Below are 18,924 nucleotides of genomic sequence, written 5' to 3'. Positions count from 1 at the left end.
ATAGCCAGCTGTAGCGTATGCACAACACAGCGCATGTGATGAATGAAAGAACATATTGACACAGTTTCAACAAGATCATCTAAACTATCATGTTGCTGTTTATCTGAAGCAACTTCAGTTTGCTCCTCAGTTACAATACTGTGTTCCTCTATTTCAAACATTTTTGTCTGTGGACCCAGAATGTTCTTCTAGCTGCTGGTCACCATCATTACTCTCATTCATTAGCTTAATAGTACTTATCATATTTGAAGCATTGTCAGTTACGACAGAAAGAACTTGCTCTTTTTTAAGTTCATAGTCTTGCAGAACCTTTTCCACCAAGACCTGTAGAAACTCACTGGTGTGATGAGCTTTGGTGTCTTTTACTGCCAATGTCTTGGTAACTATTTCATTTTTGTCACAAACAAATCGGACATTGATGGCAAAATAGTTCACTCTGTGACGTGTGCAGGCATCCATTTTAAGAAACAGAAAGCGTCCCTTGAGAGTTTTTTTAAGTTCTTCCTTTTGTTTAAAAGCGTCTTCGATTACTAATTTTCTAATACTCTCTCTCTCCAGAGAAACACCAAGCTTGCGGGCCATTTCCCCATTCAGACACATAAAAGCTGGTCGTGAAAATAATGAAATAGGCACACTATCCTTTACAACAAGCTCTATGATCTGTTTTTTAAATGTATCTACTGTCATTGTCACAGTAACTTTGTCACTGACAAAATATCTTGCAACTGATGGCTGCAAAGTTCTCTGCTCCTTTGTTTGGCTGGAAGAGCTGGGCACTGGTTCATTGGTTTGGATGCAGTCTTTCTCATCCACTGCTTTCAGTACTTCTGGATGAAAGCGCTGTAAATGTCTCTTTAGATTAGAAGCTCTGGTAGGAGCATTTTTATCTTTGCCTGAATATGCACTCATCTTGGCTTCACAGCATTTGTTTTCGTCTGGATCATTTGTCATACACTGACAGACATAATGTTTTCTATCTTGAGTGATGGTGAAATGTTCAAATACAGCTGATTTAATGTGATGCTTCTTTGACATTCTCAGGTTTTTAATTCTGCATTCACAATCCAAATGACAATTGTTTTTCCTAAAAACAATTGTACAAAATTATTGCCAGGTCGTACAACTGATATAGTGGTCAGTAATACTGTTATTATTCCTCATGTACTCACAGTTAACTGATGCAAAGTTTGTTGAAAGGATAATACTTCTTACAGTCTTCCTCTTCTGAGTAGCAGGCAGCTGTGAGATGCTTGGAAGACGCACACCTAGTATGATCTAGTCTAGAGGAGGAGCTTTACTACTAAGAATTTGCAACACATTTTCACTTTCAGTTTCATACATTGTAAGTAGGGGGGTTGGGGCAGCAGGAGGTTAACCAAGTATAAGATTAGATAAGGGCAGTGGAGAACAGTGACACACAAGAAGTAAGAAATGTCTCTATCTCCAGCAGAACTGCTTATCACTGTTGTTCATAGTTTGATAGAACATATATATTTGAGTAACATTTATAAAATTCTTATGAAAGTTCAATTATGAAATATTAATACATTTTTTTTAAAGCTGGAGTCGGAGTCTGTACATTTCTACCGACTCCGACTCCAACCAAAACTAACTCCGACTCTGACTCCACGACTCCGACTCCACAGCCCTGGGTACGGGGCGCTTCTAATGGACTTTACGCCGCACAGCTTCCACAGTTGGTTGGTCACCTCTGCTGTAAACTGGGTACCCTGGTCCGAGATAATCAGATAATCTCCCGGGGAAATCCAACCCGTGAGAAAACTTTGAGCAGGGCGGCCGCCACCGTCTCTGCCAGTATGTTAGGTAACGCAACCGCCTCTGGATACCGTGTGGCATAATCTACCACTGTCAATATATACTTTTTCCCGGACGGACTGGGTTTGGCTCTGCTCTATCAGATCAACCGCTACTCGGCTAAATGGTTCCTCCACGATGGGGAGGGGGTGTAGTTTGACCTTGCATCGATCCCCCCTCTTGCCAATGCGCTGACAACTGTCACAGGTCTGGCTGTACTGACGAACTTCGTAGGTTACCCCCAGCCAAAAGAAGTTTTGTGTCAGACGATGCCTGGTGCGACTGACGCCGAAGTGCCCGGCCAAGGGTATATCATGAGAGATTCGCAGTAACTCCTGCCTATACTTCTTGGGAACTACCAGCTGTTGTTTTATAGTGGGGCTCGTCCCTGTGTGGTGCTGCTCTGTGATCCGGTAGATGAGTCCCTGCTTCCATACAAACTGTTCCCCTTCCAGTACCCCTCTCCCCTCCTGTGCCTTCCCACGATATCCCTCTAATGAAGGATCCTCAAGTAACTCCCTCTTAAATTCATCTGGGGTGGCCTAAGAAATGTGTCTGTCTATGGGAATACGTGCAGGGCTGGGATGTCTTACCTGGGCCTCCTCTGAGTGTGATTCCGCCTCCGCAGCTCCAGCTTGTCTCCGGGTGGTCACAAGATAGGTCTCAGCCAGAGGGGCCACCGAGAATGCAGACAACATGGGCCCCAAGTCATTTCGCAGCAAGACGTCTGCAGGTAAATCCTCCATCAAGCCGACCTCAACAAGGTCATCCCCGACTCCCCAGTTCAGGTGAATCCTGGCAGTGGGTAGTCGATGTATAGCTCCCCCTGCTACACGGACTGCCACTGCCGGTCCGTCTTCTCTTGGTCCCGGACGAGATGAGGCTTCACAAGGGTCAAAGTTGCCCCAGAATCTTAGTCTCTGCATTCGTTTCCCATTAACCCACACGACCTGTCAATGCTGTTGTCGATTATCTGCCCGGGCTGCCTGCACGGGGTCTACTTCATGCAGCACTTCCTCCATCTCTTCCACCCCTTGGTTAGTCGTAGCCCCCAATCCCGGGTCAGCTTCGCCTTGGTAGCAGTGTACAGCAGCCCGACTGAAGGTAGCTGTTCCCGCCTTTGGCCACTGGGTATGCTGAGTCCGTTTGGGACATTGTCTTTGCAGGTGGCCCAGCTGACGACAGGTGTGGCATCGCGCCCCAGGGGGACTGTGGTAGGCCGGGTTTCTAGCTGGTCCCCCTTCAATCTTCGGTGGTTTGGGGCCCTCCAGGTCCATGGGCGGGCCCCTAGTGACCACCTTTGATCCGGACAACTGCGGCCTCCTGGCATCATGATATTCATTGGCCAGATGAGCGGCTTCCTCAAGAGTCATTGGTCGCCTGTCCCGAAGCCATTCCTGTCTCTTGGGGTTTAGTCCATTAAAGAATCGTTCTAACAGGAAGAGCTGGAGGACGTCCTCCTTGGTGGTTGCTTGGCTTCCTTGTACCCACTGTAGCAGTGACCGCCGTAATTTACAGGCCCATTCAGCGTGGGTATCGGTTACGCGTTCTATAAGTCCGCTGAACTTTTGGTAGTAGGCCTCTGGTGTCAGCGCATACCGGGCCAAGATCACTTCTTTGATCCGCTCATAGTCCATACAGTCCTCATCAAGTACCGTGCGATAGGCGTCCGCTGCCCGGCCTGTCAGCTTGCTGGCCAGAATCTGAACCGTTCCTCCGGCTTCAATTGATGAAGGGCACACTGCCGCTCAAAGTCCTGCAGAAAGCCATTAATGTCTTCCTCTGCCTCCCCCAACTGTCGGAAGGCATTATACTGGATCTTTTTGTGGCTTACTGTTGAAGGTACCTGGTCGAAGGCCATAGCTCCCCCTGCTTGCTGACTCTCCTCTCTCCGCTCTGCCATCTCCATCTTGGCCAGCTCCACTTTGGTCCGCTCTGCCATGTCCATCTTGGCTAGCTCTATCCTGGTCCGCTCGGCCATCTTTTCCTTCAGATCAGTACGCACATCAGCCATCATCTCTCGTATGATCTCTACTGCAGGGTTTAGGCCATAGAACGCCAGTCTGTTCTTTACCTCCCTCTGTAATTCAATCTCCTCCACATTCACATTGGGGGGCGCTGCACTGTCGTGTTCCATGATGGCTGCTATCAAATCCGCTTTTGTTTTGTTGCTGGCGATCAACCCTCGGGCTTCCACCAGGTCTTTTAATGTAGTCCTCTTTAACTTCTGGTTGTTTTTCCATTCATTCCTTTCCTCCTGTAGAAGGGGTATCAAATCCCGTTGTCTGCCACCAGTGTAACGGGGTCTACCCAGGCTGAGGTACCTCTTTCAGTACCACCCCGTGTTTTCGGAGGTCCGCTCTGCGTTGGCTGGAGTCTGAATGAATGACCCTGGCTGGAATTCCTTGGTTACATGGGCGCATATAAAAGATCACTGCTTCTCCACGTATATCCAGTCTGACAACACTTTACTCACAGGACACAGAATATATCACACAGATACAGAGGGCCGGCCAATAGAAAAGCGGCAGGCCAGAAATGCATTACAAAAGCCGCAGGTGGCCGGAGCCTGCCGATGTTTACTGTGGGAATTACAAAGGTGGGGGGGGGGGCGGACAAAAGGAGAATATAGTGTCCCCTCTGCCCAGGGGTGCAGCCTGTGGGCTGATGCATTAGTGACATGCATCTCATATGGAACCTATTATCCATACATATAACTGCACAACATATTCTGGGTGCTGAGTGGTTCTGTAACACGTAACACCCTCTGATATACTTGTACATATATATTAAGTCTCCCCTAAGTCTTCTCTTTTCTAGAGTAAATAGACCTAATTTTGATAACCTTTCTGGGTATTGTAGTGAACCAACTCCATTTATCATTTTAGTAGCCCGCCTTTGAACCCTTTCAAGTTCAGTAATGTCTTTCTTGAGCACCGGCTCAAGTCGTGGAGTCTGAGTCGGTGGAAGGGAAATTGAGGAGTCGGAGTCGCAGGTTTGGCTTACCGACTCCACAGCCCTGGTTACCTGCCTCCTTTGCCTGAGATTTCCAGTATGGCCATCATTGCCAAGAGTCGTCCCATCAGAGGGGGCAGCGTATGTATAGTAATCTTCTGATGACGTTGTGAGAGCTGCACAATTGGTTGTCCTCCAGAATACCGTGACCGCTGTGTCCCCTCGAGAATACTGTGACAGCTGCTGGATGACTGCGTCCCCATGAGAATACTGTGACAGCTGCCGCGGGAGTGCGTCCCCGCCCGAATACCGTGACAGCTGCGTCCTCTCCAGAGTACCCTGACAGCTGCTGGATGACTGCGTTCCCGCCAAAATACTGTGACAGCTGCCGGGTGACTGCGTCCCCTCGAGAATACCGTGATAGCTGCCTGATGACTGCGTCCCCGACAGAATACCGTGACAGCTGCCGGGTGACTGCGTCCCCACCAGAATACCCAATAAGAAGAAGAGCAGCATCCAATCCAGGTGAGAGTAGTATACGTTTATTCAGCCATGAAGAAATGCAACGTTTCAACCACCAAGTGGTCTTTTTCAAGCATATAAAACAACATAAATGGCGGTCTTGTATAGGCCCAAATGGCCAATCAGTATCAAATACCCGCCCAATAGACAAAAAACACCAATAGTGCATATAAAACATAATAACATACAGTGTATACAAAAAAGTAATATTACATATAAAACATCATTAAAAACACCATTAGAAATGACGCAGTGTAAAGAAACATAGTTGTACCTTCTCTAGAGAGGCCAATCACCACATCGCATCCTCCATTGTCCTAGCAACCCCTAACCAATGAATCATAAGCTAACAACTGACATGTCAGTCATGATGCAAAGCCAATTAGATCACCTCCTTAAAATCGACGCCGAAACAGACAACCAGTAATAGTTACCAGCACATAACCTCTTGTTCCCAGCATTCCCGAAACCTTCAGCAGCCTAGAAGAGTTGCTAAACTGCATCGATGCCGTGACATACACAGGCAGCGCAGGAGTAAACATCCCGCGATGTCATCAGAATCTCGCACATGCGCATTAGCGCTAGGTAAATTCCTTCAACCGCAAATATCGCGGTATTATACCACGCTGCTTCCGCGTCTGCGCAATCGCGCTTAAAAAATACCATAGTGACCAGCGTCGCTACACTAGTCGCGCCTGCGCAAAGCACATAGAGAGTTCAACAAAACCAAGAGTGCGGGCGCAAAATCAGCGCCATTGCACATAGTAAAAACCATAGCAACTGGCGTCACTGAACTTGCCGCGCCTGCGCAGGAACACTAAGAAGGTTACAAAACCAGCACCATAATAGACCCCACATTAGTATGGATATCAATAAGGTAATGCTCAGGCTATCACATGACTGATCCCATCGTTAGACCAACAATGGTCACCAAGCCCATACTACCGTCATATGATTCGATATTAGAAAAATACCAACAAGGTCATCATACAAAAAAAGGGGGGGGCTGTCCAAATAGGATTATCCACATAAAAAGATATATAGAAAAAGAGGACACTATAGATAGCCAAATTTAATGATTTTAACATACAATAGCTTTATTATCATATTCATACATTAAAGAGGAGGGCAAGAGGGCATGGGGATATGACAATATAATATTATTACATAAATAGACCAACAAGTCTTCAGGGAACTTCAGTCCCCATGTCCTCCAGTCACTCCACCGCATCATTCCTAAAGAAAAAATAAAAACAATCAACACTATTGTGAACCAAAAGATGATGCATCAAGACTCATATGACCTACTTCACACAGATCTGCAAATTATAATCAAGATTCAAACCCTTCGGTTGAAGGGTACCCAAGGTCGAAATTCATCTAAGTTCTTTCTTTTTCAACAATGTGATCCTATCACCACCTCGTCTCAATGGTGGAACCCCATCTATCACCCTGAATCTTAATTGATTCACAGAATGTCTACAATCGACGAAATGCTTCGGTATTGGAAGTTCCAAAAGTTGTGTTCTAATGGTACTCTTGTGTTTACTGATACGTGCCCTGATCTCCATAGTAGTTTCCCCTATGTATATCAACCCACAAGGGCAAACAATCATATAGACAACAAAACTGGAGGTACATGTAAATCTCTCCTTAATCAAAAAATTTTTTCCAGTATGTGGATGAAAACAACAATCCCCTTTAATCATATTTCCACAACAGGCACATCCAAGGCAAGGAAAATTACCCATAGGCAACTCTTCTAGGCTGCTGTAGGTTTCGGGAATGCTGGGAACAAGAGGTTATGTGCTGGTAACTATTACTGGTTGTCTGTTTCGGCGCCGATTTTAAGGAGGTGATCTAATTGGCTTTGCATCATGACTGACATGTCAGTTGTTAGCTTATGATTCATTGGTTAGGGGTTGCTAGGACAATGGAGGATGCGATGTGGTGATTGGCCTCTCTAGAGAAGGTACAACTATATGTTTCTTTACACTGCGTCATTTCTAATGGTGTTTTTAATGATGTTTTATATGTAATATTACTTTTTTGTATACACTGTATGTTATTATGTTTTATATGCACTATTGGTGTTTTTTGTCTATTGGGCGGGTATTTGATACTGATTGGCCATTTGGGCCTATACAAGACCGCCATTTATGTTGTTTTATATGCTTGAAAAAGACCACTTGGTGGTTGAAACGTTGCATTTCTTCATGGCTGAATAAACGTATACTACTCTCACCTGGATTGGATGCTGCTCTTCTTCTTATTGGGATTTCTGCTGTCCGACTGGGTCATTGAACTTTGAGCGTGCATCCTCCTGATCCTGTAAGTGCTGTTTGCCACTTTTCCCACCAGAATACCGTGACAGCTGCCGGGTGACTGCGTCCCCACCAGAATACCGTGACAGCTGCCGCGTGAGTGCGTCCCCGCCCGTATACCGGGACAGCTGCGTCCCCTCCAGAATACCCTGACAGCTGCTGGATGACTGCATCCCCTCGAGAATACTGTGACAGCTGCTGGGTGACTGCGTTCCCGCCAGAATACTGTGACAGCTGCCGGGTGACTGCGTTCCCGCCATAATACCGTGACATCTGCCGGGTGACTGCGTCCCCTCGAGAATACTGTGACAGCTGCTGGGTGACTGCGTCCCCACCAAAATACCGTGTCAGCTGCGTCCCCGCCAGAATACCATGTCAGCTGCGTCCCCGCCATAATACAGTGACAGCTGCGTCCCCGCCAGAATGCCGTGACAGCTGCGTCCCCGCCAGAATGCCGTGTCAGCTGGTCCCCGCCAGAATACCATGTCAGCTGCGTCCCCGCCATAATACAGTGACAGCTGCGTCCCCGCCAGAATGCTGTGACCGCTGCGTCCCCGCCAGAATGCCATGACAGCTGCCGGATGACTGCGTCCCCTCGAGAATACTGTGACAGCTGCTGGGTGACTGTGTTCCCGCCAGAATACCGTGACATCTGCCGGGTGACTGCGTCCCCACCAGAATACCGTGTCAGCTGCGTCCCCACCAGAATGCCATGACAGCTGCGTCCCCGCCAGAATGCCGTGACAGCTGCGTCCCCGCCAGAATGCCGTGACAGCTGCGTCCCCGCCAGAATGCCGTGACAGCTGCGTCCCCGCCAGAATGCCGTGACAGCTGCGTCCCCGCCAGAATGCCGTGACAGCTGCGTCCCCGCCAGAATGCCGTGACAGCTGCGTCCCCGCCAGAATGCCGTGACAGCTGCGTCCCCGCCAGAATGCCGTGACAGCTGCGTCCCCGCCAGAATGCCGTGACGTCTGTCGGACTACTTCCAATCCAGACTACTGACAGCCTATTCTCAGACTCAGGCTTACTTTAGATGAATCTGCCAGTGCAGCTTTACAGTGCCGTGCCCTGATGGGGTGGTCCGGCGATGGGGTGGGCCGGCGATGGGGTGGTCTGGTGATGGGGTGGGCCGGCGATTTGGTGGTCCGGTGATGTGCTGTATCTGTATATTCATCAGTGTGTGTATATAATCCTCGTGCCCTGAGCCTTGTGGCCCCTGTAGAGCCTTTCTCTCATGATGTTTCGTTCTTTTCCAGTTTGCTGCTTGGGTTGACGCCGTGGTCTTTGTGTTCAGTCTTGAAGATGAGATCAGTTTCCAGACTGTATTTAATTATTATGCTCGCCTGTCCAGTTACCGCAACACGGCCGATGTCCCCATGGTTCTAGTTGGGACACAAGGTATGGATGACTTTCTCGTCAATATTGTAGAAATGGTAAGACTACCTCCATCATTATATAGAGCTCCATGCACAAGCATGCCCGTCACAGCGCGCTCACTATTCAATTATGCTCGGTGGATTCTTCCACTAACACATAACATTGTGTCCACGATATTTTTCAGCAGGAGAAGGATCACCGGTTGACTGGATTACTAGATGGATCTGGTTTTATGATGAGACTTTGGAAATATTGGCTTGTACGGCAGATGCCATAGAGTGGACTTGTAATGTATGTACAGGGTGGGCCATCGATATGGATACACCTAAATAAAATGGGGATGGTTGGTGACCCAGATCGGCACGCTGAATTTGCAGAATGGGCAAAACAAAAATTGGAACAGGACCCTCAGTTTACTCAGAACATTAGGTTCAGTGATGAGGCAGACTTTTTTGGGTGGGCCATTTATATGGATACACCTAAATAAAATGGGAATGGTGACAGTGTTCTTACGTAGGGTGTCTAGCATTGAAATCTGCTGCAATGACCCAGGTACTGCGTTCACCAGACATCAACACAATTTCTATCCGCTCCTCACGTGTGACCCTCTGCGACATGTCAATGGCTGTAAACAGAGAAACTTGTAAATAACTCATGAAAGAATAAAGTTCCATTAAGACCAAGCACACCATTGTATTTCTTGTGAAATTCTCAATAAGTTTGATGTGTCACATGACCCTCTTCCCATTGAAAAAAATAAAGTTGGATTCAAAATGGCCGCCATGGTCACGACCCATCTTGAAAAGTTTCCCCCCTCCCATATATTAATGTGTCACAAACAGGAAGTTGATATCACCAACCATTCCCATTTTATTTAGGTGTATCCATAGAAATGGCCCACCCTGTATATGTCATTTACAATCAAAATTCTTGACCCTAATTGCAAATTTAGTTTCAGTAAAACTTATAAACTTTCTGCTGTTTGTTTTTCTTTCTTTGGTTTATCACAATGTAAATAGCTGAACAAAACTAATGACAAGTGGTTGTGCCAAATTTACAACATAATGCCAATTTTACTGACTCCTATAGTCCCAGAAATATACTCCCTTATTGTCTACACCATAAGTGCCTGTGAAGACACGGGGAGATCAGCGGGTGCCCTGGTCCGCTAGCCGAAACCACATGGACTAGGAATCATCCCACCCAACGCCCGTTCTCCTTTTAACTTGGGCGTAACGCTACTCAGACAACACAGGGTGAGGGTAACACAGTGTGGCGATGCTTTATTAAACCACAAAACAGACAGATAACACGTAGAACATTCCCAGCACAGTACCCAAGATGGCGCACACTATAGAATCTCACCCTTCCACTGACTCACCGGGATAAGAGCAGCTGTGAATATAGAGCTTATAGGGTCTAATACCCCACCTGTGCCACGCACACAGAAACGGTAACCACAAGCTTACTAAGTTGACAGTCCATTCAGATACAAGGCCAGTTTACAGGAGGGTCACAACCTGGCTGCAGCTTCCAGGGCTGACTACTCCAACTGTGGCACACAGAGAGCAGGTAACGACAAGCTTAGAAAGATGACAGTCCATTCAGATACAAGGCCAGTTTACAGGAGGGTCACAACCTGGCTGCAGCTTCCAGAGCCGACTACTCCAACTGTGGCACACAGAGAGCAGGTAACGACAAGCTTAGAAAGATGACAGTCCATTCAGATACATGGCCAGTTGACTGGAGAGTCACAACCTGGCTTCTCTGAACGTCTCCATGAAGGCAGGTGATCAGAGGGTCCCACTGATTGCTTTCACAAACATAGCCATTGGTCAGTGATGGTCATTGGAGCAGATCTGCATTCTTGTAGCTGGGGCTGTGGTCCCCTAAGCATCCTGTAGAATGACAAATCTGTGTCCCTTGTGATGGAACCATGATGTCTTTGCTGCCTTGTAGAGAGTCTCTGGTTCTTTGGATCTCTGGATCCCTTGGCTGTCTCTGTCTCTCTGTGTATATGTGGAGGTATCTGTCCTTTTTATAGTTATCAAATGTCCTTCAATCCAGAATTCTCAGGTAAAGGGTAAGAATGGTGATCTATTTGTATAGGTTTTCCACTTTTGTTTTGCAAGTCAACAAAGTAGATAGCCTGGACAATGTGTACTTAGCATATCAACAAATATCATTGTTCAGTGACCCTGCATGAAAGAAGAGTCAGCTTCTCAGACTCTTGACTAACTGAAGAAAAAACGCATAAGTTCAAAAGTCAACGTATAGTTTGGTCTATTCCTCCTGGCTTGCTGAAAATAGAGGTTTGGTTAATTTAGATGCAATGCTATGTCCTCATTGAGCTTTTTTCTTAAGCACCGAATGTAAAAAGCCATTGAGCCATTGATTAACAATCATGAGAAAAATGCATGAAATTCCTGGACTGGCGAGGGGTCAATGACAAGTGATTACATGTTAGAAATATGAGAAGAGGAGATCATTGTACAAAGGAGCAAGATAAAGCAGCATTGAGTTTTCCTAGAGATAAAGCTGTAAGCAGAGGTCACATAACGGCACCAGCTAGACTGCCTGGAGATAGCAGACAGAAGAAGCGGTCACCACACTGCCTGGAGATAGCAGAGAGAAGAAGTGGTCACCGGCTACACTGCCTGGAGATAGCAGAGAGAAGAAGTGGTCACCGGCTACACTGCCTGGAGATAGCAGACAGAAGAAGCGGTCACCACACTGCCTGGAGATAGCAGACAGAAGAAGGGGTCACCACACTGCCTGGAGATAGCAGAGAGAAGAAGCGGTCACCACACTGCCTGGAGATAGCAGACAGAAGAAGCGGTCACCACACTGCCTAGAGATAGCAGACAGAAGAAGTGGTCACCACACTGCCTAGAGATAGCAGACAGAAGAAGTGGTCACCACACTGCCTGGAGATAGCAGAGAGAAGAAGCGGTCACTGGCTACACTGCCTGGAGTTAGCAGAGAGAAGAAGCGGTCACTGGCTACACTGCCTGGAGATAGCAGACAGAAGAAGCGGTCACTGGCTACACTGCCTGGAGATAGCAGACAGAAGAAGCGGTCACTGGCTACACTGCCTGGAGATAGCAGACAGAAGAAGCGGTCACTGGCTACACTGCCTGGAGATAGCAGACAGAAGAAGCGGTCACTGGCTACACTGCCTGGAGATAGCAGACAGAAGAAGCGGTCACTGGCTACACTGCCTGGAGATAGCAGACAGAAGAAGCGGTCACTGGCTACACTGCCTGGAGATAGCAGACAGAAGAAGCGGTCACTGGCTACACTGCCTGGAGATAGCAGACAGAAGAAGCGGTCACTTTCTACACTGCCTGGAGATAGCAGACAGAAGAAGCGGTCACCACACTGCCTGGAGATAGCAGACAGAAGAAGCGGTCACCACACTGCCTGGAGATAGCAGACAGAAGAAGCGGTCACCACACAGCCTGGAGATAGCAGACAGAAGAAGCGGTCACCACACTGCCTGGAGATAGCAGACAGAAGAAGCGGTCACCACACTGCCTGGAGATAGCAGACAGAAGAAGCGGTCACCACACTGCCTGGAGATAGCAGACAGAAGAAGCGGTCACCACACTGCCTGGAGATAGCAGAGAGAAGAAGCGGTCACCACACTGCCTGGAGATAGCAGAGAGAAGAAGCGGTCACCACACTGCCTGGAGATAGCAGAGAGAAGAAGCGGTCACTGGCTACACTACCTGGAGATAGCAGACAGAAGAAGAGGTCACCACACTGCCTGGAGATAGCAGACAGAAGAAGCGGTCACCACACTGCCTGGAGATAGCAGACAGAAGAAGAGGTCACCACACTGCCTGGAGATAGCAGAGAGAAGCAGCGGTCACCACACTGCCTGGAGATAGCAGACAGAAGAAGCGGTCACCACACTGCCTGGAGATAGCAGACAGAAGAAGCGGTCACTGGCTACACTGCCTGGAGATAGCAGACAGAAGAAGCGGTCACCACACTGCCTGGAGATAGCAGACAGAAGAAGCGGTCACCACACTGCCTGGAGATAGCAGACAGAAGAAGCGGTCACTGGCTACACTACCTGGAGATAGCAGACAGAAGAAGAGGTCACCACACTGCCTGGAGATAGCAGACAGAAGAAGAGGTCACCACACTGCCTGGAGATAGCAGACAGAAGAAGAGGTCACCACACTGCCTGGAGATAGCAGACAGAAGAAGCGGTCACCACACTGCCTGGAGATAGCAGACAGAAGAAGCGGTCACCACACTGCCTGGAGATAGCAGACAGAAGAAGAGGTCACCACACTGCCTGGAGATAGCAGAGAGAAGCAGCGGTCACCACACTGCCTGTAGATAGCAGACAGAAGAAGCGGTCACCACACTGCCTGGAGATAGCAGACAGAAGAAGAGGTCACCACACTGCCTGGAGATAGCAGACAGAAGAAGAGGTCACCACACTGCCTGGAGATAGCAGACAGAAGAAGCGGTCACCACACTGCCTGGAGATAGCAGACAGAAGAAGAGGTCACCACACTGCCTGGAGATAGCAGACAGAAGAAGCGGTCACCACACTGCCTGGAGATAGCAGACAGAAGAAGCGGTCACCACACTGCCTGGAGATAGCAGACAGAAGAAGAGGTCACCACACTGCCTGGAGATAGCAGACAGAAGAAGCGGTCACTGGCTACACTAGCTGGAGATAGCTCAGAGTCTGTGACCACTTCTTCTGTCTGCTATCTCCAGGTAGTGTAGCCGGTGACCGCTTCTTCTGTCTGCTATCTCCAGGCAGTGTAGCCGGTGACCACTTCTCTCTGCTATCTCCAGGCAGTGTAGCCGGTGACCACTTCTCTCTGCTATCTCCAGGCAGTGTAGCCGGTGACCACTTCTTCTGTCTGCTATCTCCAGGCAGTGTAGCCGGTGATCGCTTCTTCTGTCTGCTATCTCCAGGTAGTGTAGCCGGTGACCTCTTCTTCTCTCTATCTCCAGGTAGTGTAGCCGGTGACCACTTCTTCTGTCTGCTATCTCCAGGTAGAGTAGCCGGTGACCACTTCTTCTGTCTGCTATCTCCAGGTAGTGTAGCCGGTGACCTCTTCTTCTCTCTATCTCCAGGTAGTGTGGTGACCTCTTCTTCTCTCTGCTATCTCCAGGCAGTGTAGCCAGTGACCTCTTGTTCTCTCTATCTCCAGGCAGTGTAGCCGATGACACCTTCTTCTGTCTATCTCCAGGTAGTGTAGCCGATGACACCTTCTTCTGTCTATCTCCAGGTAGTGTAGCCGGTGACCACTTCTCTCTGCTATCTCTAGGTAGTAAAAAAAGGATTAAAAACATATATGTGACATGCACAAGTGTGAACAAGTCGGTAAGACAATGCCCACACCACCAATGGCTGAACCACAACAAGAGAGCACAAAATGGCAAATTTGAAAAAATACTCTGCAGTAAAAATCATATAAAAGTAATCAGCAAGTGCTGTACAACAAATACAGGGTATCCAGTCGACACATTTTTTGCAAAAAATACATACCAAGCTGCTTCACCACTTCAAGGTAACCCTTCACGAAGCAGTCCCTATCTAATGTATTCAAAACCTGAACATGTGAACAGTGTCTGAATGAACAGGATACAGACAGGCGCTTCCCAGTATATGGGCTTGTTGGTGAAAGACAGCTCATTTATGTGCATGTCACAAAGGAGGAGGGTGGGGTCTCCCAAACCGTGCTGAGCACGAAAAAAAAGGATTAAAAACATATATGTGACATGCACAAGTGTGAACAAGTCGGTAAGACAATGCCCACACCACCCAATGGCTGAACCACAACAAGAGAGCACAAAATGGCAAATTTGAAAAAATACTCTGCAGTAAAAAACATATAAAAGTAATCAGCAAGTGCTGTACAACAAATACAGGGTATCCAGTCGACACATTTTTTGCAAAAAATACATACCAAGCTGCTTCACCACTTTTTAATCCTTTTTTTCCGTGCTCAGCACGGTTTGGGAGACCCCACCCTCCTCCTTTGTGACATGCACATAAATGAGCTGTCTTTCACCAACAAGCCCATATACTGGGAAGCGCCTGTCTGTATCCTGTTCATTCAGACACTGTTCACATGTTCAGGTTTTGAATACATTAGATAGGGACTGCTTCGTGAAGGGTTACCGTGAAGTGGTGAAGCAGCTTGGTATGTATTTTTTGCAAAAAATGTGTCGACTGGATACCCTGTATTTGTTGTACAGCACTTGCTGATTACTTTTATATGTTTTTTACTGCAGAGTATTTTTTCAAATTTGCCATTTTGTGCTCTCTTGTTGTGGTATCTCCAGGCAGTGTAGCCGGTGACCACTTCTCTCTGCTATCTCCAGGCAGTGTAGCCGGTGACCACTTCTCTCTGCTATCTCCAGGCAGTGTAGCCGGTGACCGCTTCTTCTCTCTGCTATCTCCAGGTAGTGTAGCCGGTGACCACTTCTCTCTGCTATCTCCAGGCAGTGTAGCCGGTGACCACTTCTTCTCTCTGCTATCTCCAGGCAGTGTAGCCGGTGACCACTTCTCTCTGCTATCTCCAGGCAGTGTAGCCGGTGACCACTTCTTTTCTCTGCTATCTCCAGGTAGTGTAGCCGGTGACCACTTCTTCTGTCTATCTCCAGGTAGTGTAGCCGGTGACCACTTCTTCTGTCTATCTCCAGGTAGTGTAGCCGGTGACCTCTTCTTCTGTCTATCTCCAGGCAGTGTAGCCGGTGACCACTTCTCTCTGCTATCTCCAGGTAGTGTAGCCGGTGACCACTTCTCTCTGCTATCTCCAGGCAGTGTAGCCGGTGACCACTTCTTCTCTCTGCTATCTCCAGGTAGTGTAGCCGGTGACCACTTCTTCTCTCTGCTATCTCCAGGTAGTGTAGCCGGTGACCTCTTCTCTCTGCTATCTCCAGGCAGTGTAGCCGGTGACCGCTTCTTCTCTCTGCTATCTCCAGGTAGTGTAGCCGGTGACCACTTCTCTCTGCTATCTCCAGGCAGTGTAGCCGGTGACCACTTCTCTCTGCTATCTCCAGGCAGTGTAGCCGGTGACCGCTTCTTCTCTCTATCTCCAGGCAGTGTAGCCGGTGACCACTTCTGTCTGCTATCTCCAGGTAGTGTAGCCGGTGACCACTTCTGTCTGCTATCTCCAGGTAGTGTAGCCGGTGACCGCTTCTTCTCTCTGCTATCTCCAGGTAGTGTAGCCGGTGACCACTTCTGTCTGCTATCTCCAGGTAGTGTAGCCAGTGACCTCTTCTTCTCTCTATCTCCAGGCAGTGTAGCCAGTGACCTCTTCTTCTGTCTATCTCCAGGTAGTGTAGCCGGTGACCACTTCTTCTGTCTATCTCCAGGTAGTGTAGCCGGTGACCTCTTCTTCTGTCTATCTCCAGGCATTGTAGCCGGTGACCACTTCTTCTCTCTGCTATCTCCAGGCAGTGTAGCCGGTGACCACTTCTCTCTGCTATCTCCAGGCAGTGTAGCCGGTGACCACTTCTCTCTGCTATCTACAGGCAGTGTAGCCGGTGACCGCTTCTTCTCTCTGCTATCTCCAGGTAGTGTAGCCGGTGACCACTTCTCTCTGCTATCTCCAGGCAGTGTAGCCGGTGACCTCTTCTTCTCTCTGCTATCTCCAGGCAGTGTAGCCGGTGACCACTTCTTCTCTCTATCTCCAGGCAGTGTAGCCGGTGACCACTTCTTCTCTCTATCTCCAGGCAGTGTAGCCGGTGACCACTTCTTCTCTCTATCTCCAGGCAGTGTAGCCGGTGACCACTTCTTCTCTCTATCTCCAGGCAGTGTAGCCGGTGACCACTTCTTCTCTCTATCTCCAGGCAGTGTAGCCGGTGACCACTTCTTCTGTCTATCTCCAGGCAGTGTAGCCGGTGACCACTTCTCTCTGCTATCTCCAGGCAGTGTAGCCGGTGACCACTTCTTCTCTCTATCTCCAGGCAGTGTAGCCGGTGACCACTTCTTCTCTCTATCTCCAGGCAGTGTAGCCGGTGACCACTTCTTCTCTCTATCTCCAGGCAGTGTAGCCGGTGACCTCTTCTTCTCTCTATCTCCAGGCAGTGTAGCCGGTGACCACTTCTTCTCTCTATCTCCAGGTAGTGTAGCCGGTGACCACTTCTTCTCTCTATCTCCAGGCAGTGTAGCCGGTGACCACTTCTTCTCTGCTATCTCCAGGCAGTGTAGCCGGTGACCGCTTCTTCTCTCTGCTATCTCCAGGTAGTGTAGCCGGTGACCACTTCTCTCTGCTATCTCCAGGCAGTGTAGCCGGTGACCACTTCTTCTCTCTGCTATCTCCAGGCAGTGTAGCCGGTGACCACTTCTTCTCTCTGCTATCTCCAGGCAGTGTAGCCGGTGACCTCTTCTTCTCTCTGCTATCTCCAGGCAGTGTAGCCGGTGACCACTTCTTCTCTCTATCTCCAGGCAGTGTAGCCGGTGACCACTTCTTCTCTCTATCTCCAGGCAGTGTAGCCGGTGACCACTTCTTCTCTCTGCTATCTCCAGGCAGTGTAGCCGGTGACCACTTCTCTCTGCTATCTCCAGGCAGTGTAGCCGGTGACCTCTTCTTCTCTCTGCTATCTCCAGGCAGTGTAGCCGGTGACCTCTTCTTCTCTCTGCTATCTCCAGGCAGTGTAGCCAGTGACCTCTTCTTCTCTCTGCTATCTCCAGGCAGTGTAGCCGGTGACCTCTTCTTCTCTCTGCTATCTCCAGGCAGTGTAGCCGGTGACCTCTTCTTCTCTCTGCTATCTCCAGGCAGTGTAGCCGGTGACCTCTTCTTCTCTCTATCTCCAGGTAGTGTAGCCGGTGACCACTTCTCTCTGCTATCTCCAGGCAGTGTAGCCGGTGACCTCTTCTTCTCTCTGCTATCTCCAGGCAGTGTAGCCGGTGACCTCTTCTTCTCTCTATCTCCAGGTAGTGTAGCCAGTGACCACTTCTCTCTGCTATCTCCAGGCAGTGTAGCCGGTGACCTCTTCTTCTCTCTATCTCCAGGCAGTGTAGCCGGTGACCACTTCTTCTCTCTATCTCCAGGTAGTGTAGCCGGTGACCACTTCTCTCTATCTCCAGGCAGTGTAGCCGGTGACCACTTCTCTCTATCTCCAGGCAGTGTAGCCGGTGACCACTTCTTCTCTCTATCTCCAGGCAGTGTAGCCGGTGACCACTTCTTCTCTCTATCTCCAGGCAGTGTAGCCGGTGACCACTTCTTCTCTCTATCTCCAGGCAGTGTAGCCGGTGACCACTTCTTCTCTCTATCTCCAGGCAGTGTAGCCGGTGACCACTTCTTCTCTCTATCTCCAGGCAGTGTAGCCGGTGACCACTTCTTCTGTCTATCTCCAGGCAGTGTAGCCGGTGACCACTTCTCTCTGCTATCTCCAGGCAGTGTAGCCGGTGACCACTTCTTCTCTCTATCTCCAGGCAGTGTAGCCGGTGACCACTTCTTCTCTCTATCTCCAGGCAGTGTAGCCGGTGACCTCTTCTTCTCTCTATCTCCAGGCAGTGTAGCCGGTGACCACTTCTTCTCTCTATCTCCAGGTAGTGTAGCCGGTGACCACTTCTTCTCTCTATCTCCAGGCAGTGTAGCCGGTGACCACTTCTTCTCTCTATCTCCAGGCAGTGTAGCCGGTGACCACTTCTTCTCTCTATCTCCAGGCAGTGTAGCCGGTGACCACTTCTTCTCTCTATCTCCAGGCAGTGTAGCCGGTGACCACTTCTTCTCTCTATCTCCAGGCAGTGTAGCCGGTGACCACTTCTCTCTGCTATCTCCAGGCAGTGTAGCCGGTGACCACTTCTTCTCTCTATCTCCAGGCAGTGTAGCCGGTGACCACTTCTTCTCTCTATCTCCAGGCAGTGTAGCCGGTGACCTCTTCTTCTCTCTATCTCCAGGCAGTGTAGCCGGTGACCACTTCTTCTCTCTATCTCCAG

General features: G+C 48.9%; 1 protein-coding gene across 4 annotated transcripts in view; it reads left to right on the top strand.

The window, feature by feature from the left end:
- AGAP3 (ArfGAP with GTPase domain, ankyrin repeat and PH domain 3) overlaps positions 1-18,924 on the top strand; it is a 393,235-nt gene that overhangs the window by 132,974 nt on the left and 241,337 nt on the right. For all 4 annotated transcript variants that reach the window (XM_073551710.1, XM_073551707.1, XM_073551708.1 and 1 more), the window contains exon 5: positions 8,873-9,014. In XM_073551710.1, the coding sequence (XP_073407811.1) occupies positions 8,873-9,014 (142 nt within the window). The remainder of the gene's footprint in view (positions 1-8,872; positions 9,015-18,924) is intronic.

Source organism: Dendrobates tinctorius, unplaced genomic scaffold (assembly GCF_039654945.1).
Source record: "Dendrobates tinctorius isolate UK_male_01 unplaced genomic scaffold, ASM3965494v1 ptg000179l, whole genome shotgun sequence".
In the NCBI taxonomy this organism is placed as follows: domain Eukaryota; kingdom Metazoa; phylum Chordata; class Amphibia; order Anura; family Dendrobatidae; genus Dendrobates; species Dendrobates tinctorius.
This window is presented reverse-complemented; position numbering and strand designations above follow the sequence as displayed.